The 13882-nt window shown below is 47.6% G+C and overlaps 1 protein-coding gene across 1 annotated transcript; it reads left to right on the top strand.

Moving 5' to 3' along the window:
- Positions 1–5697: 5697 nt before the first annotated feature.
- Positions 5698–9415, top strand: LOC136471291 (probable receptor-like protein kinase At1g80640). The gene is made up of 10 exons (XM_066469019.1): positions 5698–6334; positions 6936–7100; positions 7217–7467; positions 7590–7722; positions 7850–7913; positions 8006–8102; positions 8229–8331; positions 8450–8568; positions 8737–8826; positions 8911–9415. The coding sequence occupies exons 1-10, from the start codon at positions 5941–5943 to the stop codon at positions 9073–9075; spliced, it is 1581 nt and encodes a 526-aa protein (XP_066325116.1). The 5' UTR covers positions 5698–5940; the 3' UTR covers positions 9076–9415.
- The last annotated feature ends 4467 nt before the right edge of the window (positions 9416–13882 follow it).

Raw genomic sequence — 13882 nt, 5'->3', positions numbered from 1 at the left:
GTAGCTCGATCCTCTATTGTGTGAGATTTCTGTGATATCCAGTCTTCGAACTAGATTTTATCTTTCTATTGCAGGATTGAGTAGTTGAGAGGGTCAGGTTACTATCTGTGAAATCTCAACACTATCTGCTTTATTTTTAAAGAGCGGTAGTGCCGCCCTCTGTTCTAATAGAGTTTCGAGTTGAATTTTTATAGGCCTATTCACCCCTCCTCTAGGCCTCCTAGGCGACATCAAGGTCCTTTCAAGGCCGAGGCCGCCAAGCGCATGGCGGACGCCAGCGCCGTCGACGCTGCTCAGCAATGCGCCTCCCGCCAGGTGGCCCGCGCAGCCGCCCTCGCCCGCACCATCACGACCAAGGCCGAGGCCACCGCCCACGCTCGCATTCGCGAGGCCCTAGTGTGCACCGCATAGGAGTGCAAGGGCGCCCCGCCTGACTCCGACAAGGAGGACGCCCGTGATGACCTCTCTGCTGTCTCCGATCAGGCACCTGACGCTCATCAGACCATGCTACTCCATGAGGCCGCTGTCGTCCTCAACTTGCACGCCTAAGCTGTCGCCGTGCAGAACATTCGGCACCTCATCCCTATCATCCTTGACGTCACTACCGGCAACTACACACGATGCGTGAGCAATTTCTCCTCACGGTTGGCAAGTATGCGCTATAGGATCACGTTCTTTGCGATGTTCCCGCTGTGGCCTCTCCTGATTGGGAGCGCATGAACTGCGTCGTTCGGTCTTGGCTCTACAGCACCATTGCCAACGACCTCGTCGACGTCGTCATGGAGCACGGTGCCACTGCTCGTGCCACTTGGCTTGCCATTGAGACGTAGTTTCTCAGCAACCGAGAGACGCAGGCCCTCTACCTCGATGCCCAATTCTAGAACTTTGTCCAGGGCGACTTGTCCATCACAGACTACTACCGACGTTTCAAGAGTATGGCGGACGTTCTCGGTGATCTCGACGAGATGGTCTCTGACTGCACCCTCGTCCTCAACATCATCCGTGGGCTCAACGAGAAGTTCACCGCCGTCGGCCGCGACATCTGGTGCTCCCGTCCTCTTCCCTCTTTCTTGGAGGCTCATGACTATCTACTCCTTGAGGAGCTCACGATGGCGTCCCCTGCATCGACTCCGTCCATGGCACTCCTCACCGGCGTCAACACTGGATCCTCCTCCTCTCGCCCCTCTGCGTCTCCCCACCAGTCTGTTGGCCGTTCTAGCTCTGGGGGCGGTAAAGGGGGCGACAAGGGGGGGTCCTCCGGTGGCAACCCCTCCAAGTAGAAGTGGGACAGGGGCTAGCGTGGCGGCCAGTCGCGTTAGGGCGGCAGTAGCGGCAGCAAGGCCTCTAGCACCCAGGCTCCTACCCCCGTGGACTGGTACCATTCAGATGTACCCAGGCCCACGACAGCAGGCCACCGCTCCTCTCCGTCTAGCCACGACACCTACATCGCTAGTCCAGCAGGCATAAGAGGCTCTCCTTGCCCAACAGCAGGCGTTGTACGCTCAGCAGCAGCAGCAGGCATAGCTACAGAGCCTCCAAGCACCCCTTCTAGGGCAGCAGGCGCCATAGGTGCCCCTAGGTTTCTACAACCCCATGACGGGTCTGCCTTTCTCCTAGGATCAGCAGTCCCTCGCCTCGACGTTCAGCACTATGACCCTCAACCAGCCGCAGGCGAACGACTAGTATCTTGATTCAGGTGCCACCTCCCACATGACTTCCGACGCTGGTACCCTTTCACATTTTGCTCACCTGTGGTATCCTTTTCCCTCCTCTATTGTTGTCGGTGATGGCTCCTTGCTTCCTATCACGGCTACTGGCGCAGCTCATTTTTTGGGTTCCTTATCTCTTAATAATGTTTTAGTTTTGCCTAAACTTATTAAGAACCTCATTTCTATTCGCTAGTTTACTTCCGATAACAATTGTTCCATTGAATTTTATCCCGCTGGCTGTTCTGTGAAGGATATGGTGTCTTGGAGACTGATCGTCAGGTGCAATAGCTCTGGTCCACTCTACCCCCTACGGTTTCCTGATGCCCACGCCCTTGCTGCCGTCTCCACTTCATCCATGTGGCATCGCCGTCTCGGTCATCCCGGTCATGAAGTTTTGTACAAAGTCACTTTGGCTATTCCTTTTTGTAATAAAGACATTAGTCCCATTTGTCATGCATGTCAGTTAGGGCATCATACTCGCCTTCCTTTTCAGTCATCCGTTTCTCGAGCATCTAGCAATTTTGATCTTATTCACTGTGATTTGTGGACATCTCCTATTCCCAGTGTTTCTGGATACAAATATTACTTGTTCATTCTTGATGACTGCTCTCACTATTTGTGGATGTATCCTCTACGTCTCAAATCTGACACATTTGCGACTTTGGCTAACTTTTTCTCCTTTGTGCGTACTCAGTTTGGTGCCACTATGAAGACTGTTTAGTGTGACAACGGCCGCGAGTTTGACAACTCTAGCTCACGCACATTCTTTCTTACACATGGGGTCCACCTACGCATGTCCTGCCCCTACACCTCGCCCCAGAACGGTAGGGCCGAGCGCATGATTCGGAGTGTCAACAATGTTGTTCGCTCCCTTCTTTTTCAGGCCAGTATGTCACCTTCTTACTGGGTTGAGTCTTTGCACACTGCCACCCATCCGCCCACAAAAAAGCTTAGCTCCTCCACACCGCACATGGCTCTGTTTGGCGCCCCACCTATCTATGATCATTTATGGGTCTTCGGTTGCATTTGCTATTCAAATCTTTCCGCTACTACGCCACACAAACTTGCTCCCCGCTCCACCCTGTGCGTCTTTCTTGGCTATTCTGCTCATCATAAGGGATACCGTTGTCTTGATCTCTCGTCCAACCGAGTCATCGTCTCTCGACATGTGGTGTTTGACGAGACTTCCTTTCCCTTCTCTTAGCAGCAATCGCCTCCAGCTAATGCGGATTTTGATTTTTTGTTGGAGCCTCTTGATGTGGTGCCAGCGCCTATTGGCTCGGTACCTCCTCTGTTGCTTGCAGGTTCCTCACCAGGCGCACCTCCGGCGCCCTCGGTGCCTTCCAATGGCATCTCTGCTGCATCCGTTGCCTTTGCACAGCCACGTGCGGCTGTGTCCCCTGGTGTTCTCTCATTGCCACGTGCGGCCGTGCCATCTCCCGATGCACCCGGCGATCCTGCACAGCCACGTGCGGCTGCTGTGGCCTCCCCTTCGTGGTCGGCTGCTGCCTCGCCGGTGCTATTCTAGGAGCCTGCTGGGGCTGCCCCATCACCCCCTCGTGCAGTTCCCGCTGCTGGCGCTACCCCTGCTTCACCGGGCGGCCACCCTGGTGCTAGGCAGCCGCTCCTGGTGTACAATCGACGACCTCGGCTGCCTCTCCCGCCCCCTGCTCCTGTCGTTCTACCTCGCGGTGCTGTTCCCATGCGTCCCGTCACCAACCAGCACTTCATGACGACATGCGGGAAGTTGGGATTTCATTTGCCGGTGCTATTTCAGTCCTCCCCACTGTCCCCAGTGCCCCGCACCTACCGGAGCGCTCTTGCTGATCCAAATTGGCGTCGGACTATGCAGGAGGAATTTGATGCGCTCTTGGCCAACAATACGTGGGATCTCATACCACGTCCTGCTCGGGCTAATGTTGTTACTGGCAAATGGGTATTCAAGCACAAGTTCAATGCCGACGGTTCTCTGGAGCGCTACAAAGCGCGATGGGTGCTTCGAGGGTTCACTCAGCGTCCCGGGATTGATTTTTCTGAGACTTTCAGTCCTGTTGTCAAGCCAACCACCGTCCGCACCGTGCTGTCCTTGGCCCTCTCTCACCACTGGCCGATTCATCAGCTAGATGTGAAGAATGCCTTTCTTCATGGGACACTTTCAGAGACCGTTACTGTGCTCAACCTGCTGGTTTTGAGGATTTCGCCCGCCCTGACCACGTTTGTCGGCTGAATCGCTCTCTATATGGACTTAAGCAGGCTCCTTATGCTTGGTACAGTCGATTTGCCTCTCACCTGCTGTAGCTCGGTTTTGTGGAAGCCAAGACCGACACTTCTCTGTTCATGTATCACCGCGGCGATGACATGGTCTATCTTCTCCTTTATGTGGATGATGTAGTCCTCACAACGTCTTCGACACCTCTTCTTCGTCGCACTATTGATGCCTTACAGCAGGAATTTTCTATGAAGGACCTTGGTGAACTCCATCATTTTCTGGGTATGCATGCGCAGCGGTCTGGTGATGGTCTTCTTTTGTCCCAGCGCCAGTTTATGCTGGAGATTTTGGAGCGCGCTGGTATGATTGATTGCAAACCTTGTTCCACTCCGGTTGATACAAATCCCAAGCCGTCTGCTGCTGAAGGTGCTCCCCTTGTCAATGAGACTGATTTTCGAAGCCTCACTAGTGCTCTCCAGTATCTCACCTTCACTCGCCCAGATATTGCCTATGTTGTTCAGCAGGTCTGTCTCCACATGCATGATCTTCGAGAGCCGCATCTTGCTGCTTTGAAGCGCATTCTGTGGTATATTCATGGCACTCTTCACTTGAGTTTGCTTCTACGGCCCTCTACTCAGTCGGATTTGCTGGTCTACTCCGACGCTGATTGGGCTGGCTGCCTAGACACCCGAAAGTCCACTTCCAGGTATGCGGTCTTCTTGGACAATAACTTGGTCTCCTGGTCATCCAAGCGTCAGAATGCAGTCTCTCGCTCGAGTGCCGAGGCTGAGTATCGGGCGGTTGCCAATGCCGTTGCCAAGGTCTCTTGGTTGCGCCAACTCCTTGTTGAGCTAAACGTTCCTCTGCGTCGCACCGCCCTTGTTTACTGTGATAACATCAGCACTGTTTACATGTCTTCGAACCCCATTCAGCATCAACGCACCAAACACGTGATTGATCTACACTTTGTTCGTGAGCGCGTTGCTACCAGTGATGTCCGCGTTCTTCACGTTCCGACGAGCTCTCAGTACGCCGACATACCAAAGGCCTGCCTTCTTTGGTGTTCACGGAGTTCAGGTCTAGTCTGAACATTCAGGCTCCCGACGATCAGACTGCGGAGGAGTGTTAGATATGTATGTGCTATGTGCGTGTGTATGGGTCTCCTGTGGCTGTGCGCCAGGCCTAGGCTGGTTTCCTGCCGTGCCTAGGTAGATTAGGATAGGCTGCCTATATATTTATATACCTTGTATACCCTAATCAATCTACTATTCCACACAATCTCTATTATTTTTATTCCGGCTGAAAAAAAAAACCAGTTAAAAAAGACGGATTATAAGAGAAGCGAACATGACGTGGTATCAAAAGTCTTTTAACAACTCTGTCACTTGTTGATTAACACGCTCAATGTCACTGGTACAGTGGTACTGCCGTACTGCGTAGCAACTGGCCAGCTCGGTGTGCACTCGGAGGAGGGGACGGGCTGGCTGATGCCAATAGGATTGTGTCGTGCAGAGCAGAGCAGCTGAACGGAACTGAAGTTGGTGTGCGCGGCAGCACAGCGCATGCGGCATCAACCGCAGGCCGAAGTGATGGGCGATCGCCATCCACAGCTGCGGTGCGGCGGTGCCTTTTCGCAACTGCCACATGACAAGCTCGACGCGACCACCAACCCTACAAGAGCCGAGCACCGCCTGACCCTCTCCTACCCCCTGCCGTCCGTGCACCACTAGGACTTACCGGGTTACCATTCCTGATTCCTCCCTCCCTCTCTTCTCTCTTGTCGCCATCGCTATCCGTCCCGCCGTGCTCCGTCCCTCTCACTGACCCGGCACCTCAAGAAAGGGTTACGCTGGGCGAAAAGAAACCGAGAGGCCAGAGAGATCAACTGGCGGCTCAAGAAACCAGAGGGAGGAGTGCACACAACTACATTGGGCGAAGGCGCCGAGGAGCCGAGAGCGCAGCCGTGCAGCTGTATCTGCGTTCTTTGTTTCTTTTTTTTCCCCTTTGGATTCCCTGACTCGCATGGTATCTGGTCAGAAAGGCACAGACTTTAGTGTGCCTCTTCTTGTTGTAACGCCCCTGTCTCTCTGGTCTCTGCTCCTGCGGAAGAGGGGTGCGAGCACCGAGGGAGGCGGGAAGAGAGAGAGAGAGAGAGAGGGACAGAGACGGAGGCGGGGAGGAGTAATGAAGTCAATGCCGCCGCCATTGCCGCTCCTCTGCTCCTCCGCCTTCGTCGTCTTGCTGCTCCTGCTGTGTCGCCCGTTGGTGGCCAATGGGAGGGCCACACCGCCTTCTCCGGGGTGGCCATCGGCGGCTCAGCCCGCGCTGCAGCCTGCACCCACCGCCAGCGGCGGCGTGGCCTCCGCGGACGGCGCCGCCGCCGTGCTTCCTGCGGCCGCGGGGCCTCCACCCTTAGGTAGGCTGGAATGCTGGATCAAAACCTTGCTCTTCTTTTTTGCGGGGTTTCAGCGTGTTTTGCAGTGAAATGATGTTCCTGGTTTCTTCATCCTCGTTTGGCCTCGTGTCGCAAAATTACGCCTTTTGGCCGGGAATTTGCTCATGTTTTTTTGGGAAAACATTTAGTGCTGATTTGATGGGCAAACCATGTCATTGGAGTGGTGGGGAAAAGTTCATTGGGATCCTAGTCTTTTACAATTTGAGCAGAAAACGTGGATTATTTTTCTTTCGGATTTTGCATTCAGGAAATTGTGCGGGAATCTCGTGGAGTTTCATTTGCTTATTAAACTTTATTATTCCTATTGCAATGAGGGAAATATTTGGATTTTAGGCTCCTATAACCTCTCTAAAAGGAAACAGTTGAACGCCGTCAATATTGTTCCATTTAATTTAACTCAAATTGCAGAAAATATCTGCTCTTCTTTTGTAGTTTAAGGAACCGTGTCATCTTTGAAACTCCAATTTACCCAGTTCAGTTTGGTTTCGAAGCATTCATCTTTCTGCGACGCCCCAATGAATCTTGCAGTGTTCATCATTTTGCTTTTGTGGTGTTGTTGCAGGGGTGATTGTGGTGGAGAGGCACCACCACCTCCGCACGGAGCTCATCGCTGCCATTGTTATCTCATCCGTCGCCAGCGTCGTGATCACTGTTGCCGCACTGTATGCCTTCTTGCTGTGGCGACGATCACGGCGAGCCCTGGATTCCAAGGACACCCAAAGCATAGGTCTTGGCCTGACTGGTTCTTGTTTCCCTTGGTTGACTTGCTGTGCTGCCCATGTGGGTCATGTGAGTTACTTACCTAGCTCCTGAGAATCTGACCTACTCACTTGCGTTGTTCAGATACCGCAAGGATTGCTTTTGTGCCAATGTTGAACAGCTTCAACTCGTACAAGGCTACCAAGAAGAGTGCTGCGGCCATGATGGATTACACATCTTTGGAGGCAGCAACTGAAAAATTCAGTGAGAGCAATGTCCTTGGAGTTGGTGGGTTTGGGTCTGTGTACAAAGCCAATTTTGATGGGAGGCTTGCTGCTGCTGTGAAGAGATTGGATGGTGGAGCTGGGGCACATGATTGCGAGAAAGAATTCGAGGTGATAATCAACTATGCCATTTTTTATCGACAAAATTGTCCATTTAAATGGTTGTGTTCGGATTGTTGTTATCAATTAAACAGTGCTCTAAAAAAAGAATTTATTATTGATTGAATCGGCAGAATGAGCTAGATTTGCTTGGGAAGATTCAGCATCCCAACATTGTGTCCCTTGTGGGCTTCTGTATTCATGAGGAGAACTGTTTCATTGTTTATGAGCTGATGGAGAATGGGTCGTTGGATTCACAACTTTATGGTATCACTTGTTTTTCAGAAATTCTACTGTGTTTTGTTGTTTCCTTATGTTTATTGTTGAGCGTGACCATTAATAAAATTTAGAGATTATAGAAGCTTCGGTGTAATCCCTGTGGTTTTGTATCCAGGGCCATCACATGGTTCAGCTCTGAGCTGGCATATTCGGATGAAGATTGCTCTTGACACAGCAAGGTTCCCTTTTTGCACCTTTTCTTAGTATGGTTAACTATGTTGTCTGCTTATGACTGTATTTTATAATGTGCATCTGTATCTGAACCAACCAGGGGATTAGAGTACCTGCATGAGCACTGCAACCCACCAGTTATCCATAGGGATCTGAAGTCATCTAACATACTTTTAGATTCAGACTTCAGTGCTAAGGTATGCCTTTGTATTTTCATTCTAGTCAATTTATTATTGCTATTGACCAATGACCACAACTCATATGAGTATATGGCCAAAATACGAAATGAAGAGTCAGTGTATTGTTTCTTTCTTGTTCGGCAGATTTCAGATTTTGGCCTCGCGGTGATTAGTGGGAATCACAGCAAAGGGATTTTAAAGCTTTCTGGGACTATGGGCTATGTGGCCCCTGAGTACTTATTGGATGGTATATGTGCCCTTTTTCTCCCCCTCCTTGTGTCTCACTTGTAATCCTGTCTGTTGAAGTCTTATTCATCACGACTACGGTACTCGACTCTAATCATGTGCAACTGCATTGAATTCAGGAAAGTTGACTGAGAAGAGTGATGTATATGCATTTGGGGTAGTACTTCTAGAACTTCTACTGGGAAGGAAACCTGTTGAGAAGATGGCACAATCTCAGTGCCAATCAATTGTTACATGGGTACACAATGTTATGACATTTGGCGTCTCAAATCATTAGAATCTAGTGTCCAATTAAAAAGTAGAATATTGTCCAATTAAACATTTGGCGTCTCAACATGCCAGAATCGAGGCAGATAAATTGACCTATTGACGTCTGACATATTGCCATACTTGGATTCGAATGCAGGCCATGCCTCAGCTAACTGATAGATCCAAACTCCCTAACATAATTGACCCCATGATCAAGAACACAATGGATCTGAAACACTTGTACCAAGTAAGCATTTTCAAGTCATTACAGTTTTGTCTGTTTCATGTGTATTTAGCTTTTTAACTGATCAGACGGGTACATTTCTTCTAGGTTGCTGCAGTGGCTGTGCTCTGTGTGCAACCAGAGCCAAGTTACAGGCCGCTGATCACCGATGTACTCCATTCGCTTGTACCCCTAGTGCCCATGGAGCTTGGAGGAACGCTGAGGATCAGCCCGGAATCACCCTATGCTACTCAGATGCAATCTCCCATTTGAGATAAATGAAACATGGACATGATTGGAATTGCTGATTCAGTAAGGCTTGTCCAAGTGGTTCAAAAACCAAAACCCCCAGATAACTTATGAAGTTGAGCACGGGTTATTGTTCCTTGCTTGCATTGCCTTCCATGGTGTTTGTCAATCTGAGGTGCCGCTACATGCCGAGCTGTGTTGGCACAGTTTTTGGGTTTGTGGAGGAGGGCTACATATTTCCATGGCTGTACAAAGAAGTAAAATGAAGTCCTTCCCCCCTTTTTATGGATCTGTTTACTTCTGTATAGATTAAAGATTTTCCACACTGTAACTCATCAGTACTACCATCGAGAAAATATTATTTGCCCCAGATCATGGCATGTATGGATGGTATCTATAAGGAAAATGGATCCTAGTCCATTTATTTTGGATTTTGGTGTTTGATGACCAACACAACTAAATTAGACTAATGAATTTGCAAGTGATTGTTTTGTAGTTCAATAGGATGCCAGACGTGACTTGGACAAAGACGACGTGATGATCCGATGATCAACACCTCAAGCAAGACCTTATGAGCACAAGAGAAGATCCAAGATATCAAGTAAAGTTCAAGCATGAAGATAGGAACCAAGCCACACGCAAGATCGCAAAGAAACGAGCTCACAGAAGCGATCGGACGCTGGACCAGACGTTGGAAGAAAGTGACCGGACGCTCTGATCAGTGGCTCGGCAACAGTAGGCGTCAGCAGCAGCGACCGGACGCTGAACAAGCAAAATGACCGGACGCATCGATGTCACTATTCATCAGTCCGGCAACACACTCAGCAAGTGACCGGACCCTGGCGGCAAACCGACCGGACATAGGACAGCAGCGTCCGATCGAGAACAGAGAGGTTCTAGAGTGGCGAACTTGCGACCGGACACATCCGGTGGCATGTGACCGGACACTGGCAGCGTCCGATCAGTTGTTCGTGGCTCCAACGGTCGGGACGACCGGACGCGTCCGATCAGGACGACTCTAGCGTCCGGTCAGTAGCAGAAAAGCGGGACTTCGTCCCTAACGACTACTTTCTCAGTGGGGCTTATAAATACAACCCCCAACTGGCCATTTAGGAGGAGTGAAGTTGAGGTAACATATCAAGGGTGTTGAAAACACTATTTTAGTGATCTCCACTTGCATAGTACTTAGTGTTTTATTAGGTGATTAGCATAGGTGCTTTGCGAAGTGCTTAGGTTGATTAGACCACCACTTATGCGCTTGCTCTAGATTTAGGCCTAGTGTTTAGTGAGGTTTGCATACCTCTTACCACTCAGTGCTTGCGAGCACCATTGTTGTACATAGGAGGGGCTTGTAGTCTTGCGAGATCACACCAACCGCATTTGTGGTGTGGCCGTCACCGTGTACCGGAGGGAATAAGGCCCGTGACGTTTCAGTCGGAAGCTTGATAGTGAAGACGGCGGGGAGCATCCAGAAGAGATTGCCGGAAGGCACGTCAGAGATCCACTTGTACGTGGGGAAGGCCCGAGGCTATCCACGGAGTTACCCGACCAGGAGCTTGGCCCTTGCGGGGGGCTCTAACGAGGACTAGGGGAAGCTTGCGCGCTTCTCGATACCTCGGTAAAAATACCGGAGTCGTCGATGGGAGTTTGCATATCTCTACCTTGCTCTTTAGCTTCCGCATTTACATTGATTATATTACTCATTTTGTGGTAGAGATAGCAACACACTAATAAAACCGTAGTTGCACATTTAGATAGTTTATCTTTTGCATAGGTTTTGCTAGGGTTAGAAAAAGAGGCCATAGTTTAGAGTTAGAATTTTAAGTTGCCTAATTCACTCTCCCTCTTAGGCGTCATGGTCCTCTACAATTGGTATCAGAGCCGGTTGGCTCAATTTGGATCTTTGGCTTAACCGCCGTTGAACCGATGCTATTTAGAGTGGTTGGGATAGATACCTCTAGGCCTCCGCACTTTGACGGCACTAACTTCCCATACTATAAAGCTAGAATGGCTTGCTACCTTGAGGCGGTTGACTTGGGAGTTTGGAGAGTCACTCGTGACGAGATAAAACCCATTAAGAATCCAGATAAACCCACGAAGAGTGATAAAAAGGAAACTCATTTCAATGCTAGAGCAAAAAATTGCTTGTTTGAATCTTTTAGCATGGATGTGTTTAACCAAGTGTTCACTTTAAATACGGCACATGAAATTTGGTTAAAACTTCAAGAGCCACATGACGGCACAAGTAATGTCCATGAGCAAAAACATTGTCTAGCTAAACAAAATTATGATTCCTTCGAAATAAAAGATGATAAGCTTGTTCGTGATATGTATTCTCGTTTGAATCTAATTATCAATGAGCTATATTCTATAGGATTAACAAAGCTAGATGATGCGGACATCGTAATGAAGATCATCTCTATGCTATCTCAAAAGAAATATGCAAGCATCATCATCATCCTTCACAATATGGAGGACTTGAGCACCATGACCCTGGCCATATTCATTGGAAAGATAGTGGCATTTAAAATGTCACGCAAGATGGGTCAAGAAGAAGCCTCTTCATCAAGCAAAGGCAAAGCTCTTGCATGTGTTAAGAAGAAGATGAAGGGCAAGCAAGTTGAGACAAGCTCAAGCACAAGCTCCTCAAGTGAAGAAGAAGAAAAAGATGAGGATGATGATGATGAAGATTCAAGTGATGTTGATCAATCTTCCTCCTCCACCTCCGACCTTGATGAAGAATCAATCAAACTTATCAATAAGGTGAAGAAGATGATCCAAAGGCTCAATGTCAAGGGTGTGCCCATCCAAATTTAAGATATCATCTTCACAAAATCAAAGAAATGAGCAAAGAAAAAGAGGATGTTATGGATGCGGCGAGTTAGGGCACTTTGTGGAAGTTTGTCCAGATAAGCCCACACTCAAGACAAAGAAGAAGGCGTGCAAGAACCAAGCCCTCACATTAATAAGGTTATGAAATGATTCTTCAAGTGAAGAAGAATACCATCATAAGAGGTGAGGGCATAAGCACTCATCATCAAGCTCTTCTCGTGTGTGCCTTATAGCACGAGGTAACGAAAGCTCATCCTCTAGTGAGAGTGATAGTGATGATGAAATAACTTCTTATGAAGAAATTGTGCAACAAAACCTTAATTATGCTAAAGTTTACACTAGTCAATAAAAGAAGCTCGAAAAAATAAAAGAAAAGCTAGATAGTTCACAAGAAGCATACAAAACTTTGCTTGAATAATATGAGAATTTTGCTAATCTTAATGTTCAACTATCTACTAAAATTGAACAACTTGAGGCTAGTGCAACAACAAACGCATGCACAATCAATGATGAGTAACTTGTAAAGAAAAATGAAAAATTAAAAGAAAAGTTAGCTAGCTCATAAGATGCTTATAAAAGTTTGCTTGCTAAAATGGAAACCATGTGCAAACATTATGATGAGCTAACTAATAAAGTTGCTAGTCTTGAAGCCGTTAGTACAACCCCCACCAAGACATCTAAAAAGAAAAGTGCTATCTTTAATATGTCTAAAAAGGATGTCTCTACTTCTTGTAATGATTTATGTTTAGACTCATCTTTGTGTAACCAAGTTTGTGTTGAGAAAGTTGTTGTAGATACATGCACACAAGAGGCTGCAAAGGAGAATGAGCAACTCAAGCAAGAAGTAGCTCGCCTCACCAAGGATTTGACTCAAGTAAAAGACAAGGCGAAGCAAGCCCAACTTTATCAAGATAACACCATCAAGAGAGTGAAAAAGCTTGATGAAGGACAAACCGTGGTTTGCTATGTGTACCATAAGGAAGGGCACAAGTCCTATGAATGCAAGGTGAAGAATGGGGGAGGAGTAAAGAAGAAAGAGAAAAAGCAAACAAGCAAACTCTCCAACACCTACACCAACAATGTGGATAAGAAGGCCTCCACACCATACTTGCTAAAGAAAAAGAAAAATGACAAGGTGGTGGCTATCAAGGTAAACAAGCAAGCCAACAATAGGGTCAAATGCTTTTGGGTGCCAAAGGAAATCATCTCCAATATGAAGAGCACCAAAAAAGTTTGGATCCCAAAAGAGAAGTGAGAAGTCCTATGGACTACGAGAAATTTGGAGACTTGGCAAAGTGTGGATGCATTTCATGGGGTGCATCATGATGGACAAAATCATTGCCAAGTGGGTTAGTGAATACTATGGACCCAAATTCCCCTTCCCATATTAGGTAATTAGATTCAATTTACTTCAATTGGTATTAGATTTAAATTTTCCTACAATTTGTATCTTTTAGCATCTAGTTACTCTTCATGCCTAGGTTTGCATTTGCATTCTTATATATTTTGTCATGCATACACTAGGTATTTCATATGGTAGGCTTGCTCGATTTCATTCTTATTCCTTGGAGCAATCCTACATGGTTTTAAATTGTTTAGAAGTACGGCATATAGCTTGTCCTTTAATTATTCATCTAATATGTGCCAAAGTCCAAATTGTAGATAATTTCTCCCGAATATCGCTTTTGAAAATGACTCACATTCATGTGATGTCATCTTTCAAGTGGTATTTTTTATTCTAAAATCAATATGCATGTTTCCTACAAGTATTCCATACTTGTGTGCACAAATTTAGGGGGAGGTTACTCTACAAGTTGGATGCTTTGAGACTAACACCTTTTCAAGCTTATCATGTGTATAGTAGTCTCATTGCAAGGAAAATGGAGTCCCCAAAGTTAAGCATCATACTTCAAATATCCACCACCGATTGCAAGTGGTAGAAATCAAATTAATTTCTACATGTGGTATTTCTAAACCAATATTATCATGTTGATTTCAT

This window comes from Miscanthus floridulus, chromosome 8, assembly GCF_019320115.1.
Source record: "Miscanthus floridulus cultivar M001 chromosome 8, ASM1932011v1, whole genome shotgun sequence".
Taxonomy (NCBI): domain Eukaryota; kingdom Viridiplantae; phylum Streptophyta; class Magnoliopsida; order Poales; family Poaceae; genus Miscanthus; species Miscanthus floridulus.
The sequence above is the reverse complement of the archived record's forward strand: the minus strand, read 5'-3'. Positions and strand labels throughout refer to the sequence as shown.

Bases quoted from the DNA above. Each gene is read 5' to 3' on its own strand.
- LOC136471291 (XM_066469019.1), top strand. From the start codon at position 5,941: ATGGTATCTGGTCAGAAAGGCACAGACTTTAGTGTGCCTCTTCTTGTT. The intron at 7,914-8,005 runs GTTCCCTTTTTG...TGAACCAACCAG, and splicing joins ATTGCTCTTGACACAGCAAG to GGGATTAGAGTACCTGCATG. The intron at 8,569-8,736 runs GTACACAATGTT...ATTCGAATGCAG, and splicing joins GCCAATCAATTGTTACATGG to GCCATGCCTCAGCTAACTGA.